At 40.7% G+C, this 26,173-nt stretch overlaps 1 protein-coding gene across 1 annotated transcript in view; it reads right to left on the bottom strand.

Annotated features, from left to right (window-relative positions):
- LOC126235634 (PDF receptor-like) overlaps positions 1-26,173 on the bottom strand; it is a gene marked incomplete at its 3' end in the record, with an annotated part of 118,534 nt that overhangs the window by 66,894 nt on the left and 25,467 nt on the right. Inside the window, exons 5-6 of the mRNA XM_049944346.1 lie at positions 19,810-19,912; positions 1,832-1,952 (exon numbers count right to left, since the gene is read on the bottom strand). Coding sequence (XP_049800303.1) covers positions 1,832-1,952; positions 19,810-19,912 — 224 coding nt within the window. The remainder of the gene's footprint in view (positions 1-1,831; positions 1,953-19,809; positions 19,913-26,173) is intronic.

Raw genomic sequence — 26,173 nt, 5'->3', positions numbered from 1 at the left:
TTCTTCGTTTCTGTACAAACCGTAAACAGCCTTTTGCTTCTTGTATTTCACTCCTGCCACCTTCAGAATTTGAAAAAGAGTATTCCAGTCAACATTGTCAAAAGCTATTAACGTAGGTTTGCCTTTCCTCAACCTATCTTCTAAGATAAGTCGTAGGGTCAGTATTTCGTCACGTGTTCCTACCATTCTCCGGAATCCAAACTGATTTTCCCCGATGTCGCCTCCTAACAGTTTTCCATTCTTCTCTATAGAATTCGTGTTAATGTTTTGCAAACTATGACTTATTAAACTGATAGTTCGGTAATTTTCACACCTGTCGCCAGCGCTTTCCTTGGAATTGGAATATTACACTCTTCTTGAAGTATGAAGCTATTTCGCCAGTCTCGTATATCTTGCACACGAGACGGTAGACTTTTGTCATGGCTGCCCCACCCAAAACTATCAGTAGTTCCGATGGAATATTATCTTCTCCCGAGACCTTGTTTTGACTTAGATCCTTCAGAGCTCTGTCAAATCCTTTTCGCAGTATCATATCTACCATCTCTTCTTCATCTACTTCCACTTCCCTTTATATAAACTGTCTTGAAGTTTATCTCCATGTACAGACCCTCTATATACTCCTTCAACCTTTCATCTTCCCATACTTGCTTACAAGAAAGACGTAAAGACAATAACACGTCCTATAGTGAATCAAGCAACAAGTTAACTTCAAACAGCTACACCACTGTAGCATAACATTCATTATGACATAATGTTCCGAACAATACGGCTCTGATGCATTGGCGAATAAAAAACATGAAAGAATTTTCTCTGCTGAAGAGAATGGGTGACGCGAACCGGGAATTGAAGGTAAGACAATAACCATGGCCGAGAACAACCAACCCATTTCCCTTCATGGCAGAAAAGATCAATAAACATGTGCACTCTGTACTGGGAATATATGTCGCTCAGCTCACGTACTTTTTCAGAGATCAGTGATACAGTCAACAACTTGAAATCGTATCCATCTTCAGCTGACAGGGTAAATGTGACTAAGACACAACCTACAGACGATCACATACTAGTGGAAGTGTCCTCAGTTTAAAATTGGCAGCAGTGGAGCAAATATAATCAACAGCAGATGGAAATACGGGGTGCTCGGAAATTCCCGTTACAAACCTCTACAACTTGTAGAGGAAAATGCGTGCATAATATTTTGAAAAGGAACCCATGTCCCAAAACGTACCATTTCCGTTCTACGACGGTTTCAATTCAGATGTCTACGTGATCCGCCTCTGCTTGTAGAATTAGGCGTGACGCAGTACAGTTATTGGAAATGAAACATAACGAAATCCACATTTATTGCTTAAACACATTTGCTTGTATTAAAACTTACACATTATGTTCTGGACGTACTGTGCCCTGGATTGTTTTTTGTTTAGGAATAATGCAAACCCGTAATGTGGCAATGACTTTTCTACGAGAAGAATCCCGGTTATGGTTCCCCATAAAGATGGGTGTTACTCTATAGCTGGTTGGGTCACTTCAAATGTCGGTGGAAGGCAAGGTCACACAATCTCCATAAGAACCATATCTAGCAAATGATTCCGGCATTAGATCTTACCTACATGTTGTTGAACAGTATCACATATTTCGAAAACCAGTGAAATAAATCATCAATGTCAGATAAATAGAACAATACCCACGTCAAACAAATCATCTATGCAATGATAAAAGTGATTTTTCCGGCTAATCAGATATTACAGCGTCTTCAACAGTTAAGACTGATAATGTGGCACACTAAGACGAGTTAGGGAAAACAACTACAGCCATGCAGTGCTCAGTCACCCACCTGTTGGAGCCACCGTACTTGATGGCTGTGGTCGCAGCCCAAGCAGCAGTCATCAAGACAGGGACGCCCCAGCCCAGCAGCGAGTACACGAGGAGGTACGAGCCCTCTTGGAACATGGTAACTGCAACACACACAATCCAGTCCGTCAGTATGGATGGGTACACTCGTACACGCCATATCTCCTCCCGACCCCATCACGCTTTTTCTCCATGGTGTAAGTGGCGAACTGTCATAGCATGGACTGAATGTGACACTAGGGTGGTTAGAGAACCATCCAGCTTCACGACCCATCAACGCCCGCTGTTCACTCACGACACGTGGTCCAAGGTTTACAAAATTTGTCCTATTTCGTCCGACTCGTGGTCTAGGGGTAGCGTTTTCGGTCCCGGGTTCGATCCCCGCCACTGCCTAAATTTTGATAAAATAATCAGCAGTGGCGGCCGAAGACTTCCGGCATAAGAAGTCACCCTCATTCTGCCAACGGCCTTGTCAAAGAGGGCGGAGGAGCGGATAGAGGTTCAGGGCACTCTCTTGTCCTAGGGGTGGGAAATTGCCCCTAAAGGCGGAAGAATCAGCAATGATCAACGACATGAGGATGCAGAAGGCAATGGAAACCACTGCATTAAAGACACGTAACGTGTATCCACAGGACATGTGGCCTGTAATTGAAGAAATGTCATGATGATCTCTCCATTGGCAAAAGATTCCGGAATAGTGCCCCATTCGGATCTCCAGGAGGGGACTGCCAAGGGGGAGGTTACCATGAGAAAAAGATTGAATAATCAACGAAAGGATAACGTTCTACGAGTCGGGGCGTGGAATGTCAGAAGCTTGAACGTGGTAGGTGTGGTGTCACCGCCAGACACCACACTTGCTAGGTGGTAGTCTTTAATTCGGCCACGGTCCGGTAGTATACGTCGGATCCGCGTGTCGCCACTATCAGTGATTGCAGACCGAGCGCCGCCACACGGCAGGTCTAGAGAGACTTCCTAGCATTCGCCCCAGTTGTACAGCCGACTTTGCTAGCGATGGTTCACTGACAAAATACGCACTCATTTGCCGAGACGTTAGTTAGCATAGCCTTCAGCTACGTCATTTGCTACGACCTAGCAAGGCGCCATGTGCATTTACTATTGATATTGTAAATAATGTACAGACAAGAGCTACGTTCAACATTAATGGATTAAAGTTAAGTATTCCACCAGCTACATCCTTTTTTTCTAGTCTAAATTCCTTGTCCTGTTCCAGACCACAGGCCAGCCTGCGTGAGCTAAAACGCGTGCCTTTCCGTTTCCTTTAGTAATCCGGAGTTGGCTCTCCTGCCAGCCCACAATAGTAGGGAAACTAGAAATTCTGAAAAGGGAAATGCAAAGGCTCAATCTAGATATAGTAGGGGTCAGTGAAGTGAAGTGGAAGGAAGACAAGGGTTTCTGGTCAGATGAGTATCGGGTAATATCAACAGCAGCAGAAAATGGTATAACAGGTGTAGGATTCGTTATCAATAGGAAGGTCGGGCAGAGGGTGTGTTACTGTGAACAGTTCAGTGACCAGGTTGTTCTAATCAGAATCGACAGCAGACCAAAACCGACAACGATAGTTCAGGTATACATGCCGACGTCGCAAGCTGAACAGATAGAGAAAGTGTATGAAGATATTGAAAGGGTAATGCAGTATGTAAAGGGGGACGAAAATCTAATAGTCACGGGCGACTGGAATGCAGTTGTAGGGGAAGGAGTAGCAGAAAAGGTTACAGGAGAATATGGGCTTGGGACGAGGAATGAAAGAGGAGAAAGACTAATTGAGTTCTGTAACAAGTTTCAGCTAGTAATAGCGAATACCCTGTTCAAGAATCACAAGAGGAGGTATACTTGGAAAAGGCCGGGAGATACGGGAAGATTTCAATTACATTACATCATGGTCAGACAGAGATTCCGAAATCAGATACTGGATTGTAAGGCGTACCAAGGAGCAAATATAGACTCAGATCACAATATAGTAGTGATGAAGAGTAGGCTGAAGTTGAAGACATTAGTCAGGATGAATCAATACGCAAAGAAGTGGGACACGGAAGTACTAAGGAATGACGAGATACGTTTGAAGTTCTCTAACGCTATAGATACAGAAATAAGGAAAAGCGCAGTAGGCAGTACAGTTGAAGAGGAATGGACATCTCTAAAAAGGGCCATCACAGAAGTTGGGAAGGAAAACATAGATACAAAGAAGGTAGCTGCGAAGAAACCATGGGTGACAGAAGAAATACTTTAGTTGATTAATGAAAGGAGGAAGTACAAACATGTTCCGGGAAAATCAGGAATACAGAAATACAAGTCGCTGAGGAATGAAATAAATAGGAAGTGCAGGGAAGCTAAGACGAAATGGCTGCAGGAAAAATGTGAAGACATCGAAAAAGATATGATCGTCGGAAGGACAGACTCAGCATACAGGAAAGTCAAAACAACCTTTGGTAACATTAAAAGCTACGGTGGTAACATTAAGAGTGCAACGGGAATTCCACTGTTAAATGCAGAGGAGAGAGCAGATATGTGGAAAGAATACTTTGAAAGCCTCTATGAGGGTGAAGATTTGTCTGATGTGATAGAAGAAGAAACAGGAGTCGATTTAGAAGAGATAGGGGATCCAGTATTAGAATCGGAATTTAAAAGAGCTTTGGAGGACTTACGATCAAATAAGGCAGAAGGGATAGATAACATTCCATCAGAATTTCTAAAATCATTGGGGGAAGTCGCAAGAAAACGACTATTCACGTTGGTGTGTAGAATATATTAGTCTGGCGACATACCATCTGACTTTCGGAAAAACATCATCCACACAATTCCGAAGACGGCAAGAGCTGACAAGTGCGAGAGTTATCGCACAATCAGCTTAACAGCTCATGCATCGAAGCTGCTTACAAGAATAATATACAGAAGAATGGAAAAGAAAATTGAGAATGCGCTAGGTGACGATCAGTTTGGCTTTAGGAAAAGTAAAGGGAGGAGAGAGGCAATTCTGACGTTACGGCTAATAATGGAAGCAAGGTTAAAGAAAGATCAAGACACTTTCATAGGATTTGTCGACCTGGAAAAAGCGTTCGACAATATAAAATGGTGCAAGCTGTTCGAGATTCTGAAAAAAGTAGGGGTAAGCTATAGGGAGAGACGGGTCATATACAATATGTACAACAACCAAGAGGGAATAATAAGAGTGGACGATCAAGAACGAAGTGCTCGTATTAAGAAGGGTGTAAGACAAGGCTGTAGCCTTTCGCCCCTACTCTTCAATCTGTACATCGAGGAAGCAATGATGGAAATAAAAGAAAGGTTCAGGAGTGGAATTAAAATACAAGGTGAAAGGATATCAATGATACGATTCGCTGATGACATTGCTACCCTGAGTGAAAGTGAAGAAGAATTAAATGATCTGTTGAACGGAATGAACAGTCTAATGAATACACAGTATGGTTTGAGAGTAAATCGGAGAAAGACGAAGGTAATGAGAAGTAGCAGAAATGAGAACAGCGAGAAACATAACATCAGGAATGATGGTCACGAAGTCAATGAAGTTAAGGAATTCTGCTACCTAGGCAGTAAAATTAGCAATGACGGACGGAGCAAGGAGGAGATCAAAAGCAGACTCGCTATGGCGAAAAAGGCATTTCGGGCTTAGAGAAGTCTACTAATATCAAATACCGGCCTTAATTTGAGGAAGAAATTTCTGAGGATGTACGTCTGGAGTACAGCATTATATGGTAGTGAAACATGGATTGTGGGAAAACCGGAACAGAAGAGAATCGAAGCATTTGAGATGTGGTGCTATAGACGAATGTTGAAAATTAGGTGGACTGATAAGGTAAGGAATGAGGAGGTTCTACGCAGAATCGGAGAGGAAAGGAATATGTGGAAAACACTGATAATGAGAAGGGACAGGATGATAGGACATTTGCTAAGACATGAGGGAATGACTTCCATGGTACTAGAGGGAGCTGTAGAGGGCAAAAACTGTAGAGGAAGGCAGAGATTGGAATACGTCAAGCAAATAATTGAGGACGTTGGTTGCAAGTGCTAATCTGAGATGTAGAGGTTAGCACAGGAAAGGAATTCGTGACGGGCCGCATCAAACCAGTCAGTAGACTGATGAAAAAAAAAAAAAATTTCAACGGGATATGGGCTGATTGTGCTTTTCTTGCGCATCCTAAGTTCGACTTCCGCAACAAATGCCAGTATATGATCTAAAGACACGCCTCTAACCGGATCGTTAGCCACTGCTACAGAATTGACCTTAGTCGTAACATTATGACCGCCTGCTTTATAACGGATTGGTCCTTCCTTGGAACGCACTACAGCATTGAGTCGACAAGCCGTGGTAGGTTTCCGAATGCATGTCACAGGTGTGTTTGTGACACATTCAAATCTGGAGAACAACATATCTGGGTGAACAAGACATCAACGAAAGTTCATTATCATGCTCGTCAAATCACTGCAACACAATTGTGGCCTTCTGATAGAGGAAATTAACCTCCTAAAACCACACTCATCGAGTTTATGTACCTCGAAACGCGATTCAGCCGATCTGGAGACAACATTGATTTTCGGTCCGATCTTAAGGAACCTATCTTCACCGCAACCCTACTTGATGCTGTCGTTTGGTCAACACAGAATCCGTAGTGGTCACCAGTTGTGTAGCCCCAAGCTGAACAATGTGTGCTCCTAAAGACTTGTGCCTCCACCAGAACTGTACTCTGCTGCCATATGTGCCACAGGTTTATTCTTCTGTATACATACAAAGAGCCTCCGATCTTCACGATACTCGTATGTAATGTCGTATACTAGTGGTTTCAAAGTCCTGGAACCAGTTTTCGTAGATGTCAGGTTATAATTAAAGTGCAGTTGCTCACAGACGTCTACTGTGACTGTAATTATTGTATGACAGGGAAACTTGTCAGAGATGTTAATCAGTTAACGCAGAACTGATTTACGCTAGGAAATCATTAGTTCCAATTTTTTCTGCAGTGTGCAAATCTGGCACTGTAAATTGTTTGTATGTCGGTATGACATCCATGCTTTCGTTTGACAAGCAATAAGGTGAGTCAACAATAAAGCCACAGACAAACAATTACCTCAATATACGTAGCATACAAATGGTGCAGCAACGGAAACATCATGATCCACAGCAAAGTTCTGAGTTTTCTCATCGGTTTCTGGCATAGACCGAAGTTGACGACATGTGCACTGGCAATATTCATTGAAGTGGCCAAGCCCATTTTACAGTACAGGGTGCAGTGAATACACAGAATTGCCGAATTTGGTTTATTATTAATCCCCGTGTTCTAAACGAAGAGGCATTGCACTCGCCGTATGTGACTGGTGTGGACTCGCGAGCACCTTTATTCTCGGTCCAGCCTTCTTTGAAGAGAATACACCAAGAAGGCCTGCTAGACGTACCGTGACGTCTTCGCGTTATCGAGACCTCCTCATACAACATGTGATACCTGCTTTGGAAAAGAGCACCTGTGTGGAAGCCAATGTGTCCATGCAGAATACGGCAACATGTCATGTCTTTTGCCCTGTGAAATATCTGTTTAATCCAACCTTCTACGAAAGTGGCACATCCAGAAATTTTCCAAATGCATGAACTGCGAGATCACCTGATCTGAATCCATCTTAGCGATATCCAAAATAACGCGTTTACCGTGGACACGGTCGGTCTCTGCTAGATCCGAAGGCCACTGTACGGGAACGTGTTGCTCCTATTGTACGGGAACTGCAGCGAGCAGCTGTTGGTCAGGTCCCTATACGGATACAGCATCTTGTCCAACAAACGCTGTAAGCTGCGTTTAATAATAACATCTACATTATGCCTTTCTCACTTGTTTGACCTTTCCTTCCCATGTCCCGTCCCTAATCCATTACACGTGGAAACATTTTTATGCCTCCTTCTTACATTCACAGAGCCAGATCTGCATCTGATGACAAAAATTGTAACTAATTTTGTTCCAGCGTAAATCGGTTCCGCATTAACGCTCTAGAATATCTACCAAGTTTTGATGCTGTAAGACGATTACAGACTGGTCATCTCTGAGTAGTCGCACTTTAATTACAACCACCCGGTACTTACGACAGCAGCAGGCGAACTGCCGACGGCCTTCGCCGTTTCAGAAGTGTTTGTTCTCTTGCAGGAGGCCATAACAATCCACCCTATGTCAAAGTCACTTATGTCAGATGATTTCCCCATTTGCGGCCCGTATCTTCACTAGAACGATGCCGCATTTGTCTCAGTTATACATTTCCCTTACCACGTCGCGTGCAATCCTATCATGCATCATTCAGTTTCGAGATGGGTAATCCTCACAATAAAAGGTTCGATTGCATATCACTACTACAGCCTCTCTAGTTCAGTTGCTCTTGAATCTGTACAGTTAAGTGATATTCGCAGTCTAAAGTCATTGTAGCCTGTCGAAACCTGACAGTTTGAGTCTGGTTTACATCTTTTCTAAAATATGGTATAAATCCTCGGTAGTTGTTATGTTAGGGGAGACCGGGGCAAGGTGATCACCTTAAGGAATAAAGCGCTACAGCTGACACATCGTTCAGACGTATTGTCTACTACTTCACCATTTGAAGTATTGTGATGCCTCAAATATTGGTAGAAGTAATTAAGTGATATGTACTTATCAAAGAATATTTTATCACATGTAGTGTACAGAAACTTTACATTACTCGGTGACTTATAAAGACTCTATGAAATCACTAATAAGGAGAAGACGTCATGTTATCTCTCTCTTATCACTTGTCTTTTACATCTTGTTGCTTAGCGCTTGAGCTCGTGGCTCCTGTATTCCATTCGATGTATAGGTCCTTGCTGCCTTTTCATGTAATCTGAATTACCGTTAAATAATAATTATCATTGCTGAATTTTTAACACTTATTCTTGCTTCGAAACGGAAACCTTGTCCTCTCCTTAACGTTTGCGTGAAAGTGGCCAATGCTTTGTGTGGGTGGAAACTCATACGGTATTTTCATTTACACGAGTAGCTTAAAATTAGTTTTCTTCCATTTCTAGCACTGTACATTCTGACAGCCTGCATTGTAAAGTTATTTACAGAGTCCGAGTTTCGGTTAATACAGCACCTTTCATTGTTAAAAATTTATCTGTACATAAAACCACACTAGCCGAAGATAGCATTAAATTTATCTTGAGCCCGACGAAGTAATATTTCAGAATTAAAAGAATTTTCAATTTCTATCGAGGCAGAAAGAAATATACTTAATATGCATATCAGAGATAATTTTTCGTGGCAGTAAAATATATCTGTGACCTCAACTCCTAACACAATATTTTAATTTTACGTAAAGGATATAAGGGTGTATCAAAACAAGATATGATTGTCTCAATGGGAATTCCGCGATCGTTCATTAAATAAAATGTGGCGTTTCAGTCTTCGATCGCTATTCTTTATTTTCAGTTACCGGTTTCGGGCTAGCTGCCCATCTTCAAATCTGTTAGACAAAGTTAAAAATATAATTAATAAGAGAGATACAATTAGTGATAGAAATATCTTAGTTTACAAAAAGAAATTTTGGAACGTATTAACTGTCAACATACCATCTATTGTAGTTACAGAGTAACTTTTCCGTACAGAACACTCTGTTCGCTGTCATAAGTAAAGTATATTTTAGTCTGCTAAAACCTTATATCGCAGTTTTTAAGAGTACCCTGATTGGTAACAGTAAAAAGTGCTATCTACCTATAACAATTGTGCATCTGTTATTATTTCACCGTATATATTAATGGCGTATATTCTTTTTAATAAAACATATGAATAATCTTTTTTGAGTGGACCATGAAATGAAAAATTTAGCTAAGTTAAAATTTCTTTATAAAGGAAACGCACATTTTCGAAAGAATATCTACATTTTAATCATATTTTATGTTTCTTTATAAAGAAATTTTAACTTAGTGTAAATTTTTCGTTTCATGGTCCACTCAAAAAAGATTATTCATATGTTATTACCTTAAAAATTGTTTTATTAAAAAGAATATTCGCCATTAATATATACGGTGAAATAATAACAGATGCACAATTGTTATAGGTATATGGCACTTTTTACTGTTACCAATCAGGGTACTCTTAAAAACTGCGATATAAGGTTTTAACAGATTAAAATTTACTTTACTTATGACAGCGAACCGAGTGTTCTGTACGGACAAGTTACTCTGTAACTACAATAGATGGTATGTTGACAGTTAATACGTTCCAAAATTTCTTGTTGTAAACTAAGATATTTCTATCACTAATTGTATCTCTCTTATTAATTATATTTTTCACTTTGTTTAACAGATCTGAAGATGGGCAGCTGGCCCGAAACCGGTAATTGAAAATAAAGAATAGCGATCGAAGACTGAAACGCCATATTTTATATAAGGGTGTATCAAAGACAATCATCCGAGTTTGCACATCTATAATTCCACAACTAATAAGAGCATTCAGTGAATTTTGTTTTTTGATGAACGGGAAATTCAAAACTTTTTTTTCGTACCATTTCCTAGGTGTTCAATATGCCCCCCCTAAGATGCACGGCATATGTCAATGCGGTATTAAAATTGTCCCACACTGCAACGACCATGTCTTGAGTTACAGCTTTCACAGCTGCTCTTATGCAATTTCTCAGTTCATTCCAAGTTGTTGGCAATGGAGGCGCATAAGCAGAGTCTTTTATAAATCCCCACAAGAAATAATCACATACAGTCAGGTCCGGTGACACTGGAGGCCAGTAATGTAGGGCTGAATAATTTGGTCCAGCGTTACCGACCGATCCATCGTTCAGTAACCCTTTGATTTAAAAACTCCCGCATTTCCAGATGCAAGTGCGGTGGTGCCATGTAAAACTCGAGAGTTTTCTCTTTCCAGCAGAACATTATACACGCACATATCTCAAATAACATAATAGTTACGATTTTTTAAATTGGATGATTCATTTTGATACACCCTGCATTTGTAGCGCAAGTTCCATTATGAAATGTCGAAAGGGAAGTTCATAATAATAAAAGGTTTTGATTCTTACTCTCCCAGTAATTGCTTAGAGAGAAATTTTCTCAATTTTCCACAATGAAATTACTCAAGTCATAAGAAATCACAGTAAGGTTCCAGTTTACTATTGTTGTATATACATTAAAATAATTATTTATCAGTTTTATAAACTTAAACACATTTTGTTAATAAGAATAATCTGAATGTCTGCACAGTGACCACATTGCCACAGGACCCTGGATAATGTGGCCGTTTAGTGAAAAAAATGCAAATAATATTAAATAACTGCTTCTCCACTTCAAGGAAACCATAATTCAATGTAGTAATTAACTTTGATACAAGTATAAGATATATAAGCCTAAAGTAATTACTGAATGAAATGGAAAAGTTGTTACAAAAATATTTAAAATAACTTTTTGAATTTAACTTTAACATTTCCATACAACAGTTTGGGAAATGCAGTGATTGTTGCATGATTTACTTCATAAGTTCGTTAACACAAAAATCACTATTGAAATCATCACAATCGTCGCCAGCTCTAGCACACCCTTCATGAGACCACCCACGAGATGAACCACATATTTATCCTTTAGCGCTTGTCGAGCATATGTCGTTACCAATCACGCGTTCAGCGTCACCTCCTTCATTTTCACCATCGCTGTTTGTTTCCATCCGAACAGAAGCTTGCCTCGTCTTGCTGTTGGTCTGCCTTTGCTTATCTAAAACAGCAAGTTTCCTCCGCGGTCTATACGACGTGCTCCGCACATTCTTCGTCGTTCCATTTTCCTTTTGTCTTACTGCTTTCAAATTCTTCTGGCTGCCGTTGCTTATAAGCACTGCATGTTAGGAAAGCAGCTCAGACACTTTTCATCATCTGCGAACGAACATGAATGGATTTGTGTGGCGGGTTGATATCTTCGGGAGTAACCACAAAGAAGACAACTAGGTAGATATATATCTAATTGGTTCAATTTACAGGGCTCCTGAATTGGAAAATATAGGCCTATCTCCAGGAATAAGTGTAACTCGTTCAATTTTCAGGGTTTCTGAATTGTTAAATATAGGTCTACCTTCAGGAATAAGAAGTCTGTCAGTAGACAAAGAGGCAGCAGAATCTGCTTCTTCAAAAACATTGGGGTTAACAGGTCAAGTACCACATTCTTTTAACTTCAGTAATGGCTGTTATATGTGTAGCCGCCCCCAGATACGCTTCTCCAAAGAATCTACTTACTTGGTATTGGGTCAGTTCTCGTCCAGAATTCTTGCGGAGAAACTACTCTATAGCAGATATATATACAATGTGTGAAGTGGAAACTTGAATGATCATCCAGTACGATAAGAGCAGGGTCCTTCTCTAATGGCCTATTATGTCTCAGGAAATGGTCACACCATGAAGAAAAGATTTCCAGTGCCATGAAACCTAAAGATTTTTAGGTGATAGCGACAGACCCATCGCATCACTTCATACAGAATCTTCGGTTTTTCATGGCTTCTGATTAGTTGAGTATGAAAGAATAGAGGCCCCTGCTAAGCTGAATAAATGAAAAACACTAACAGAAGTTTTTTTAGCTAGAGATTACGGACGAGTTAGACGTGGTCAACCCCTTCCACCCCCCCCCCCTCCCCGTGAACATTGTAGATTAATGTACACACGAATATTGATGGTTTGTCTAACATTACTGTTAACTCGTCAAACAGTGGCGTGATATAAATAATTACGATCATTATGAAGAGTTTTATTCATTTTAATAAATGTGCACTGAATTTTCGTGGTCTATAAAAGTGTCTTAGCATCCTAAAGACATAATGCAGTCATTATTTCCAAATGGAGTTTTGGATGAAAAGAGTGCAGACAGTTACAGTTATGGTGTGAGTCGTAACCATAGGAAAAAATGTATGTATTTCACGTCCTGTTGACGATTGTTTTCCTCTGTGCTCGACTGTGTTCTGAAACCGGAAAAAAAGGATAGAAAGTTCGCTGGCACAATGATTATCCTCTGTTTTAGCTAATTGTGGCAAGAGAGTGGAAAATGATTTTAGGTTACGAATTTTTCTTGGATACATTGCAATCTGTGTCTTGCCCAACAGCTTCTATCGTTTACCTCACCATGCAGTTTTTTTTCTGATGTACGTATTCTCCTACGTCCTGACGTCCTCTACCTTATTCTGTTCTGTATGTTCCACATGTTGTTTTACTCACCGACTGTGTGAAGAACCTCCTCATTTATTCCCCAGTATACTCAATTCCCATTCTTCTCTAAGCACACATCAGAGTCGCTTAGATTTTCATCTTTCTCGGTTTTCCGAAATTCCCCGGTTCCCTTCCACACAATGCTTTGCACAAAACATACATTCTCAGAAATTTCTCCATCAGATTAACTCCGATGTTTGATAGCAACAAGCTTCTTTCGGCCAAAATGGTGTCTATGCCATTGCTAGATTTCCTTTCATGTCCTCCTTGCTGTCCAGTGTTATTCTGCTTCCTAGGTAGCAGACTTTCTTCACTTCGTCAACTTCGTGGTGCGCAACTCTGATGATTCATTTCATTCTATAGAGCCTGCAGCTCTCACTCACATTCAGTGAGAACAGCAATGTCATCTGCGAATCTTATAACTGATATCTTTTGACCCTGTCTCTTAATCCCTCTCCTGAACCTCCCTTTTGCTTCCGTCATTGCTTCACTGATCTGCAGATTGAACACGAGGGACAAAAGATTGCATCCATCTTACACTCTTTTTAATCCAAGCATTGTGCATATTGTGCTTCAGCCATATTCTCCTGTATCGTACAGCTCTTTCCCTAAGAATTTCATCTTGCAACATTTCAGGTTGTGGAACACTTTTTATAAGCCTTAGTCTTGCATCCACTAAGAAACGCAACGTCGGAACTGCCTCTCTGGTGCGTTTACCTTTCGTAAAGCCAAACTATTTGTCACACTGTATACCATATGCACGATTCTCTTTTCCGTGTTTCTGATTATTGTTGTTAGGAACTTGAGTGATTGTGCTGAGAATCTCATTGTGTTCTAGTTAACGTACTTATCTGGACTGTTTACAGACTTTTGATATTCATAACTATGTCAAAAACAACAGCTGGGGTGTGAACTATAGGTCAAAAGAAAAGGACAGTGATGTATAGTAATAATCAAAGTGCAGAATTACTCTTGGTCATCTGGAGGTCAAAATAATGAATTTCCTTTGTAGCATGTAAATTTAATACGCGTTTATAGAAAGAAAGAATGGATAAAATTGACGCAGACAACACAAGAAACGAAACTATCGCAAAAGGTGACGTAAATGATGTGCAAAGCCTATCAGTCTGTTCCTGAAAATTCGCATTTAGGTACGAACGGAAAGAGTGGTCGTAGTTCCACTCGTTAAAAGTAAATCCATGAACTAGATCACAGCCCCGTTACCATACACATCATAAAAGTTGATTTGCTGTCTTCTCCCATCATGTAATAATATTATCCAGGTACGAAACAAATTACAATGATACCATTGTAATTGATTTAAAAAAAGACAAAATTAATTCATGATATGAAGATGATCGTTTAATGACGTCAAAATTTTGAGTATTTAGAGATATATACCACTCGGTTAATTTCTGGCACTGTTGTACGTACTACAATCGCTCCAAAAATACCTTACCAACCACAATACCCTCCTCTGAGAACAACAGAGATCCCGCTCGCATCACTCATAACTCACTATCCCCTATACGGCGTTGATTACATTTTTACAGCGAAGAGTAAAGAAGTGAGGGCTGGTGATGTATTCGTTGACATAGCAAAAGTTTTTGACCGCGTCTGGCTTATTACATAAACAGGTTGTCTATAATATCTCCTCCAGATGACTGATTCGTCCCTGATAGAGAGAAGATTCCTCGTCAGCAACGGCAGTAACTGCAGCAGCTCAAAGCCGGTACTGGCTGCGGTAAGGAGCGTTCAGTTTCGGAACCTGTGCTGTCTTCTGTTTACACTCATACGCAGGCAAGCGAGACAAGAAATCATCCTGTGCGCCATCTTTACTTCTGTTCGCAGGTGCTGCCACAACTTAAACTGTATTGATGGTCACCTCTAGAGAAACCGAGCAATTCTGTTCTCATCCCGCCTCAAACCCCCAACTGCCAACTCACTTTTGGTGGCAGGTACATGACTTGGCGGGACTCATTCAATTATCTTGAGCTTACCATTGACATGAGATTGAGGTTTTTAGCCACAATTGTTTGTTCACTGGGCAAGAATTGTAAGGGGAAATTTGGTTAGTTTTTTCATAATGTTCCGACTAAAACATTTTTTCTAATATAATTCTTGCAAGATTCACTCTGATTTACCAGTTGTCACTAAGTACGCTCTTTTCCGGTACCTTTTAAAGGAATAACCAGACGTTGCTCTATTTGTGAAGGCTTGTTTCGTCTGCTGAAAGGCCCATTTGCCAGTGTCCGTACATATAGGCCTATTTAATAAGAGTTCATAAGATAAAATTTTCTAGAGTATGCCAAACTAAAAATTTTTATGTGGCCTTTCTTTCACTTTTTCAGCTGATGCTGTCGCAAAGTACATAGTTTTGGAAATGGAATTAGTGCTCGTCAGTTGTCACATATTTTCCAGGAGTATACTACTCCTAATATTTATCTTGCAGTCGTATTAAGTGAATGAACAGCTATTAGGCAATTTGAGCTCTCTTATAGCTGTCAAAACAAGTAATATAGTAATATAGTAATAAGCTTTATTTCAAATGAATTACAAATGAGATCATAATAATAAATATAATTTCAACCACTAATATTTAACATTCAAGGGTTTGCCAGTCTTTTCACTCAGCGAAATAAAAGTTATTAGGAAGGCAAAAAATATGTGGTAATCAGAATAGCTAAGTCTCAGGATAAAATTAAAACCATATGTTCAGTCGTAAAGGAAGTAGCTGGTCTGCAGAAACAGGTCGAGGATATAGAATCAGTATGTAGTGCGAATGTCCGTATTACTGATAAGTCACATATGTGTACAGTATTTAATAATCACTTTCTGAATATAGCATGTGAACTAAATAGAAACCTAATCCCAACAGGGAATCATATAGCGCTCGTAGAAAAAAGTGTTCCGAGACTGTTACCTGTAATGCTCCTCCATGATACTGACAAGAGGGAGATTGAGTTAATAATCAAATCACTAAAGACCAAGAACTCTCATGGATAGGACGGGGTATCTAGCAGAATTTTGAAGTATTGTTCTATGTATGTTAGCCCAGTACTTAGCCATATCTGTAACTTTTCCTTTAGGAGTGGTCGGTTTCCTGACCGATTAAAGTACTCGTTAGTGAAGCCACTTTATAAAAAGGGAGACAGGGATAATGTTGAAAATTATAGACCTATTTCTATGCCATCGGTGTTTGCTAAAGTTATCGAGAGGGATGTATATACAAGGTTATTGGAGCATTTAAATTCACATAATCTGCTGTCAAGTGTACATTTTGGTTTTAGAAATGGTTTAACAACTTAAAATGCTATATTCTCTTTTCTCTGTAAGGTTTTGGACTGATTAAATAAAAAGTTGCGAACGCTAGGAGTATTCTTTGATTAAACGAAGGCTTTTGACTGTGTTGACCACAAAATATTACTGCAGAAGTTGGACCATTATGGAGTAAGGGGAGTAGCTTACAATTGGTTCGCCTCTTAACTTTAAGAACAGAAAGCAGAATGTAATTCTCCGCAATATTGAGAGTGGTAGTGATGTTCAGTCCCAATGAGGCACTGTTATTTGGGGCGTTCCCCAAGGGTCGGTGCTGGGGCCACAGCTGTTTCTTATTTATATAAATGATATGCCTTCTAGTATTACAGGTGATTCAAAATTATTTCTGTTTGCTGATGACACCAGCTTGGTAGTGAAGGATCTTGTGTGTAATATTGAAACAGTATCAAATAATGTAGTTCATGAAATAAGTTCGTGGCTTATGGAAAATAATTTGATGCTAAATCACAGTAAGACTCAGTTTTTACAATTTCTAACTCACAATTCAACAAGAACCGATATTTTGATCAGACAGAATAGGCATATTATAAGCGAGACAGAACAGTTCAAGTTCCTAGGCGTTCGGATAGATAGTAAGTTGTTGTGGAAATCCCATGTTCAGGATCTTGTTCAGAAACTAAATGCTGTTTTATTTACCATTAGAACAGTATCCGAAATAAGTGACAGTTCAACACCAAAAGCAGTCTACTTCGCATATTTTCATACGCTTATGTCATATGGTATTATTTTTTGGGGTAATTCTTCTGATTTAAAAAGGATATTTTTGGCTCAAAAACGGGCTGTTCGAGCTATGTGTGGTGTAAGTTCGAGAACCTCTTGTCGACCCCTATTCAATAGTCTGGTAATTCTGACATTACCCTCACAGTATATATTTTCTTTAATGTCGTTTGTTGTTAGCAATATTAGCTTATTCCCAAGAGTTAGCAGCTTTCACTCAGTTAATAATAGGCAGATATCAAATCTGAATGTGGAATGCACTTCGTTGACTTTTGTGCAGAAAGGAGTGCAGTATTCTGCTGCATCTATTTTCAATAAGCTACCATAAGAACTCAAAAATCTTAGCAATAGCCCAAACACTTTTAAGTCCAAACTGAAGAGTTTCCTCATGGCTCACTCCTTCTATTCTGTCGAGGAGCTCCTGGAAGAGCTGAAAAATTAAGCAAATTCCAGTGTTACATTGTTGATTTTCTTTATTTGAACATACGAATTGTCGCCTGAATATGTTTCTTATATTTCATTTTATCAATTTCTACTATCATGTTATAATTTCATGTACTGACTCGTTCCATGACCATGGAGACTTCTCCTTAATTTGGTCCCACGGAACAATAAATAAATTAAAAAAAAATTAAAAAAAATAATTAAAAAATAAAAACACGAATCTTCTACATGGAATAGCAACTACATCACGCCCATCTATTCCCTACGCGTCTTTGTAATAGAGATGGGAAGCTGTGTAAGTTCCTGCGTACAGAAGTAGACACAGAAAGGCATTCCTCTCCACACGGTCTCTGCCTCGTGCGTCGCAAGATCTGTGCTGCTTTTCACGATTGTTCATCTCGTAGATATTTCTGTACATAACTAAGTCATCCATGAATTTTTCATTAAAATAAAAAGGTTTACACCGGATCTTTGCTTCTGAAGCCAGTGCTAAAGCATGTGACTTATGGGAAATAACTTCATTGTTTTTGGGTCTTTTTGGTGTTAATGTTAGTCTGCCCATCTTTACTCTCTTACAGTCTTTCGTAATCGGTGAATTCGAAGATTCATCTTTCTAAGACGCAACCACATTTCAGTCCGCGTCGTTCTGACTTACTTGGTTGTCCTCTCCATCTTCTGAACTTCTCTCACAGACAGTTTGTCATCAGTTAGCATTAACTTTGACAGTAACTTCCTTATATGGGAACGTTGAAAACTTCAACGTATACAAAGATAATTTTGAACCGCTCAGACAAGTGTTCATGACAAATTTACGTACGTATTGATGCATACGAAAGACAGTGATAATAGTGGCTCTTAAGCGCTCGCGTCGGACCACTTCGCTGAAATACGGAGCACCACGGGTAGTCTTGTCGGGTCACAACAGATAGCAGAACAAAATAGTTACCGTGACAGTTGTTTTAAGTAGAGCTCAAGGAGCAGCCACACAATAGCGGAATTTACATATTTGTTCCTCACCTTGTCAAAGATCGTCAAGAGAAGAAAAGCTTTCTGGTTTTATTGACACGAAACCAGCAGTTAACGATAATATCACACCCATTCTGAAGCAGTATTTTAATTAGAACCCCCGTTAGTTAAGAGATCATTAGGGTTGAACCACATGCACTGTTTGAGTGAGAATGAAAAGGAAGTTAGCCATTTTATTCTCGGGGTTATAATGATCGCAATAATTTTAATCAGCCCATGTGAACTGCAGAAAGTCAACCATTACCGGACCGTGATTTAACAGCAACACTCTCCCAAGTAATAGTCTTACAAATCACTTATCAGGAACAGTATAGACACTAATGACTCCAATGAGGTGACGTCTATGAACGGTCTTCAACACTGTTATACATAGCAGTGATACTAGTCGAGAATTCTCGAAATGATTGGCAGTCAGAGAGCATGTGACCTGAGAAGAAATTCGAAAGCAGATCCCAGTTATTGTTTATCGTCCGGAAAGGAAAACATAAGTTACTTGCCGGTTACTTTGAATGATCACACAAAACGGAGCGTATCTGTTCTGATAACAGATGCATCTAAATGCACATCTATGTCTACACTTCAAAGCCATAATACAGTGACTGGTGGAGGATTCACCCCTTTCCCCTACCCCTGTTCCATTCATGAAGGGTTCGTAGCATCAATGACTGCAACACAGTTTCAGTATACGGGAACAGAGATTTTCTCGGCTAACTTCGCTTATAAAATCTCGATTTATCGGCCGAGTCGTAGCGTCGTGTGGCCGCATTGTTTAGACACTTGTCATCTTTACACTAAGTGTCGTGTTCAAGTGCAGGTCCTAGACCGAAAACGCATCTGCCGAGGATCCTACGAGGCGGCGGGACGGCGTCGGGTCATTGAGTCCTGGTCATGCCTGTCTATTCGATACGTTGCCACCCCCCCCCCCTTCCTCCCCCAACACGTTTGCCACATCAAAGTATCCATGAAGTGTTTTTGTTAAAGTTACATCCCAACCCGAGTTCTTAGCTGGGAACTGCTGTTCCAGATGACAAGATCAACATGTACTCTTATTTCCACTTCGCCTGAAGATGATAAGTAGGAAGCACGTGGAAACGTTGCGACAACACGATGCGACTACTCGGCTGATAACCCTAGAAAATATAAAGAGTTTTATTAATCAAAGCATCGTATGTAATTGTTGTGAAGAAGGAACAATGATTTACACACAGCACATGTAATCTGATTGAGACGGACCTGTAACGGCGTTGTGGAGGTAGAGCCCCTCCACGAACATCCACATGAACATGGACGTCCTGGCGTACTCCAGAAGCACGTACGACGCTTCGCACAGCACTGGCTGCAACAAAGAATTACATATTATATAAACTATTGTAATTTCGAAAGAAGAATATAGATCTACATCTACATTTACTCTACATAAATACTCCGTAAGCCACCGTTACACTGTTGTGAGAAGAACCACATAATAGACAAAGCCCCAAGTTCTCGTTTCTTTAAAAATATTCTTAGCAGTAGCCTCAAGTAGTTACGAGTTTTCCCGCGAGGTAGCCACGTGGTCTCAGGCGCCGTGCCACGGTTCACGCAGCTCCCTCCGTCGGAGGTTCGAGTCCTCCCTCGCGCATCGATGTGTGTGTGTTGTCCTTAGAGTAATTTAGTTTAAGTTAAATTAAGTAGCGTGTAAGCCTAGGGACCGATGACCTCAGCAGTTCGGTCCCATAGGGACTTACCACAAATTTCCAAGACTTCAGGGGATGCAGAGGGAAAAAAATGAGGATTATGGAGTAGGGTTCTGAAACGTGCTGCTTAAAACAATTACCCAGGACACCGAGCCTCCTGTCGCGGCTTATTTTCAGAACGCGTTTCCACGTGACCAGTTGTACCATAAATCTGCCATGTAATTGGTATACAGTCCAAATTTTAAAACTGTCTAACGTAGTGGTACGAGCTATAGTAGAAGCGATCTCCTGGCAACTACGACGTGGTGACATGTTTAAGATTCCATACCCCGCATCCACACTGAAACCAGAAGGACACGCTTCGGCCAAATTCACTTTGTGTCAAAGTGCGCCACTCTGCTGATGCAGAATCCATCCAGAACCACACAAAACAATCAGTCCAACCAGTTTCCGCCACAGCACTCATGAACAGTGATGCATGTGCAAGAACTATAAGAGAGTAAGCGCCCACAGTCATAGAGATAAGACTGCAAACGAACTATACGATGGTTTCTGACGCAACCTTCTTAAGAATACCGTCGAGTAAAAATTAGTCGGTACCTATGAAACATCGTGTGGGAAAAAGCTGCGGAGCATTTCATGCTTCTAGAAATCTGCAGCACATGGTACAGGTTTTCAAACCGGCAGACTCCAGTCAATGAAAAACTAGCAGGCATAGACCTCATCCTAAAAACTTACGCGGCAGATGCAGTGAACTGGACGCACTGGGGCACGGTATTTTGTGTAGAGCGGTTGCAGCCGTTTGTCAGAGTAGTAAATAGTAAGCCTGATTAACAGAACCGCGCCGAATCATTCTGACGCAACAGTAACCACTGAATCAGTCTTTAACCTATTCTCGTCTTATAAGGTATCAGCCAACACACAGAGAGTCACCCGTTCAGCGTACTCCATTTTCGACCTGTACATTCGGCATTTACAATTTTTGACCTGTCTATTGGGACAATAACAAGTTGGGGTAATGTATCATTGAATGGCCTCGAGTTGAGTATTTTCCCTTATGACAGCACAAGACATTATGCAAAAGAAAGCTGACATAAGTGTATGAGAACAGTGTGTGACAGACAGCGTGAAATGTATGCTGACAGACTCACGTGTTGCGTCAGTATTTTTGTTTGTAATAATTTTAGTAAGGTGAAATGTCAGCCATCTTGGTATGTTAACTGATATGAGGTTACGTTTTTTTTCTGAGATGGAAGTACAAAATAATGTATCATTAATGTTATTCTTTTCGTTACGAGAAGTATAAACTACTACTTTGATAAGAAATTAATTTTTTTTTTACGAAGATACATTATTTGCAATTTGCTGACTGATTTGTTGTACAAGTAATTAAATTTAGTTGACTGTAAGTAGATTTAATTTAATTTGTTTCTTATATCATTTTTTGGGAATTCATAAACCACTAATCAGATAAAAGTTAATAAATCATGAACCATAAGGCATCATTTAGATTCTAGTGAAAATCTTGTTACATACGTCTGTCGGACAGGCATAGCAATTGTGAATCTTATTGACGTCGTGCATGCGACATTCTTGGTATAACGGAGGAAGCAAGAGCTGTTGAAGACACCACAGACTGATGGCCAGACTATTTGGATTCGTCTGTTAGACAATGCCATCTATCAACTATCAAAATACTACGGTCAATCGATTAGAAGCAACGAAACCAATTTAGATGGGATGAAAAGGCTGTGTGGACAACCTTCTTCCATGAAATATCAACAGATAACATACTGGTCCTCAACCGTCGTTCAGGCGAGTGACGTAAATATAAAAAAGCTGAATCAACTGGAACTTTAGATACGTTTACCCACAAGCGCTGTTTATCTGAGGCTGTTATGTTGGCTATAAAGCCAGTTTATAGAGTTTTGGCAAATCCAGGTGGACTGAAGAACTGTCTGAAAGGGGAAACACAAAATGTGAGTGAGTCATTCTACAATGTAAGATGGGCAGGAGCACCTAAAAATGAAACTTGGCGTTTATGATGCTGTCATCAACTACATTGAAGGTAATACTGGCAGAGTGAAAGTGAGTGAAGACTGCTTGGAACACGTGAGACATATTGGAGGAACTGGGTAAGGAGAGAGTCGACAAGCGAGAAAAGTGAACAAGGAGGCAAGATCCTTGAATAGAAGGAAGAGGATGCATTTAGACAATGTAGAAGATGATAACCACAGTACTGCCGAGTTTCAGCTGTTTTTTTTCTGTTAAAATATAAGTTTTTATTTAAATTAACTCGTAACTGCAATTTCTTGTTTTCTCATGATAGACTCTTGATTATTTTCACACTTTAATTTATGATACCCATATGATATTTCACCTATAGAATGGCACTGATAACTTGTATATTTTCATCAAAATGCACAAAAATTTAAGGAAACAACGTAATAAAAATTCAACAACCTAAAAATTCTGTGCTAACCCCTAGAATATGTACTTCAAATAAACTAGAGGAGAATGTACATGAAGTTTGTATAATAATCTGCAACAGTTTCATTAAAGTGCATGATGCAGTTATTCAGAAAATGAGTCACGATATTAGCAAATAGCTGGATAGGCCACTCATACCCCTCGTAATAATTTGTAATGCAACATTAAAATAACCTGAAACGTCGAGAGGAGCCGTAGACGTAAGGTAGGCGAAACATGACGCCAAAAATGTTAGAACATCCTCAGAATTTGCGTATTTGGGGCCTCGTTTACTTGCCAAATGTTAACCTGATGCTGATTTCGAGTCTACAGCACGAATTAATCCGAAGGCGCCGCCTGGCTCTTTCACTTGCTGACGTAATAGCATTTGCGTACGTGACGCGGAGAGGAGAGAGTGGTGTTATCCGTGACTTGGCGCAGCTCGTGGTGACACGTCACTCGCATTAGCAAGTCGCCTCTACGCGGCGAGGAGAGCGCCCACTTAACGCACTGCGGCCGTAATACGGTTCAGCCCCGCCAGGGGGCTGAGTGAGGGCTGCTCGGCGGCGGTTGTAGCGTGGAGGGGTGGAGGGCGGTGGGGGGGGGGGGGGGTGGCGGTAATAATCCGCTAACAGCGTCTCGCGGCTGCCGCGCATCGCAGTCAGGCGTCTGCGTCTGCGTCCGCGCGCACTTACTCCAATTATAATTTCTGAACACGGCGCCTTAGGCTGCTGACGCCAGGAAGTTGTGATGCAGTCCCTTCCAGGAGCGGAAAACTATTATCACTCCATCAGAATTAGGTTAATTAGAGATTAATGTGCTTTTGATATTACTATATCAGTTAATGTTGAGTAGCCCTATAATTTGATTTGTGATGTTATGTGTTCTGCAACAGCAAACGAGAGATACGAAGTAATGATACCCTGCTATCCAAGAAGAAAAGAGGATTAGCGTTAAACGTCCCATTGATAACGAAGTCAACAGAGACGGATCTCAATCTAGAATTGTTTCAAGGATGGTTAAGGAAATGGTTCAAATGGCTCTAAGCACTATGGGACTTAACATCTGAGGTCATCAGTCCCCTAGACTTAGAACTACTTAAACCTAACTAACCTAAGGACATCACACACATCCATGCCCGAGGCAGCGAAGACTGTAGTGCCAAGAACCGCTCGGCCACAACGGCCGGCTGCTGAAGGAAATCAGCCATGCCATTCCCCAGGGATCAGTCCCGGCGTTTGCCTGCAGCGATTTAAGGAAATTACTGAAAAACTAAATATGGATAGTCAGAGGCTGATTTGAACGGCCTCCCTCCCAAATGCGTGTCCACTGATGACAGTGCCACTAAAGCAGAGTTATTAAAGACGGTTTTCCGAAACTCCTTCACCAAAGAAGACGAATTAAATATTCCTGAACTACAACCAACAACAACTGCGAAGAGGAGAAACATAGAATTACATATCCTCGGTGTAGCAAAGCAACTTATGCCTTCGGACCAGATTGTATACCAGTCATGTTCCTTTCATAGTATGTTGATACAATAGCTCCATATTTATAAATTATAGACAATCGCTCGCTCACAGAAGGATCCGTACCTAAAGACTGGAAAACTGCTCAAGTCCCACCAATACCCAAAAAGGGAAATAGGAGTAATCCGCTAAATTACATGCCCATATCACTAACGTCGATTTGCAGTACGTTTTGGAACATATACTGTATTCTAACATTATGAATTACCTCGCAGAAAACGATTTATTGACACATAGTCAGCACGGATTCAGAAAAGATCGTTCTTGTGAAACACAACTAACTCTTTGTACTCACGAAGTAATCAGTGCTATCGACAGAGGATGTCAAACTGATTTCATATTTAGAGATTTTCAGAACGCTTTCGACACTGTTCCTCACAAGCGTCTTCTAACTAAACTGCGTCCGACTGTCAGAAAGATCACAGTTTATAGTAATAGACGGAAAGACATCAAGTAAAACAGAAATACAAAACGAATTGCAATGTCATTTAGATAAGATATCTGAATGGTACGGAAAGTGGCAACTGACCATGAACAAAGAAAAGTGTGAAGTTATTCACATGAGTACTAAAGAAATCCGCTAAATTTCGATTACATGATAAGTCACATAAATCCGTAGGCTGTAAATTCAACTAAATACTTAGGGATTATAATTACAAGTAACTTAAACTGGAACTATCACACAGATAATGTTGTGGGTAGAGCAGACCAAAGACTGCGATTCATTGGCAGAACACTTAGAAGGTGCAACAGATGTACTAAAGAGATTGCTTACACCACGCTTGTCCGCTCTAATCTGGAGTATAGCTGTGCAGTGAGGGATCCGTATCAGATGGGACTGACAGATGACATCGAAAACGTTCAGAGGAGGGTAGATCGTTTTGTATTATCGCGAAATAAGGGCGGTAGTGCCACAGACACGATATGTGAATCGTAGTGGCAATCATTAAAACAAAGGCAGCTTTCTTGCGACGGGAAGAGATTTGAATCACCAGCTTTCTCCTCCGAATCCTAAAACATCCTGTTGGCACCCATCTACCTAGAGAGAAATAATCATCACGATAAAATAAATCAGGGGTGTTACAAAAAAAAATTATGTGCTCGTTTTTCTCGCTTGCTGTTCGTGAGCGGAACGGTAGAGAGACTGCTTGAAGGCGGTTCATTGAACCCTCTGACAGGCACTTTATTCTGAATAGCAGAGTAATCACATAGACGTAGACGAAACCCTGCACCACCTTCAGCGCTATGGTATAGAGTGTTACCATCTATGTAAGTGGCTTGAAGAATTGTTGAGTAATAGAACCTTCCCGCTCTCAGGGATGTCATGTATTGACCAGAGACAAGGGTAGCGTCAGAAGTGCTTCACGGAAGTGTGGTAGGATTGCTCATGTTCTTTACATACAACATTCCGGTCGACATGATGAGCAGCAATCTCCGACTGTTCGCTGAGGACGCTGTGCTGTACAGAGCAGTGTCTTCACTGACTGACTGTAGCAGGATACAGCATGACACGTTGTGTGTGCAACTGTGTGATGAACTGTGGGTTGCTCTAAATGCAGAAAAATGTAACATGATCGAATGAGTGAGGAAAAGTCGTATAATGTTGGAACACAGCATTAGAGGTGGGCTGTTTCCCACTGTGGTACCGTCCAACGACCACAGCGCTGCATCAAAGTCGGTAACACATGTCGATACGACAGACATTAGCGATATCTCGCTGTAATCTGCTACGACAAATGGGAAGCGCTCCGAAAGACCACACCTCTATCTGAGCACTGCAGCGCCCTCGCACGGACGTCACCGTAGAGCCAAGCATAGAAATACTCTGCCCCGTTCGTGACGTCAGCTGAAGCAGTCAACATCATCGAGTAGGACCAGTGTCAGTCAAGTCTCGGATGGACAAGAGCTTTTGTAAATGTCGAA

Source organism: Schistocerca nitens, chromosome 2 (assembly GCF_023898315.1).
Source record: "Schistocerca nitens isolate TAMUIC-IGC-003100 chromosome 2, iqSchNite1.1, whole genome shotgun sequence".
Taxonomy (NCBI): domain Eukaryota; kingdom Metazoa; phylum Arthropoda; class Insecta; order Orthoptera; family Acrididae; genus Schistocerca; species Schistocerca nitens.
Note: the sequence above shows the minus strand (reverse complement) of the source record. Positions and strands in the feature narration are given on the sequence as shown.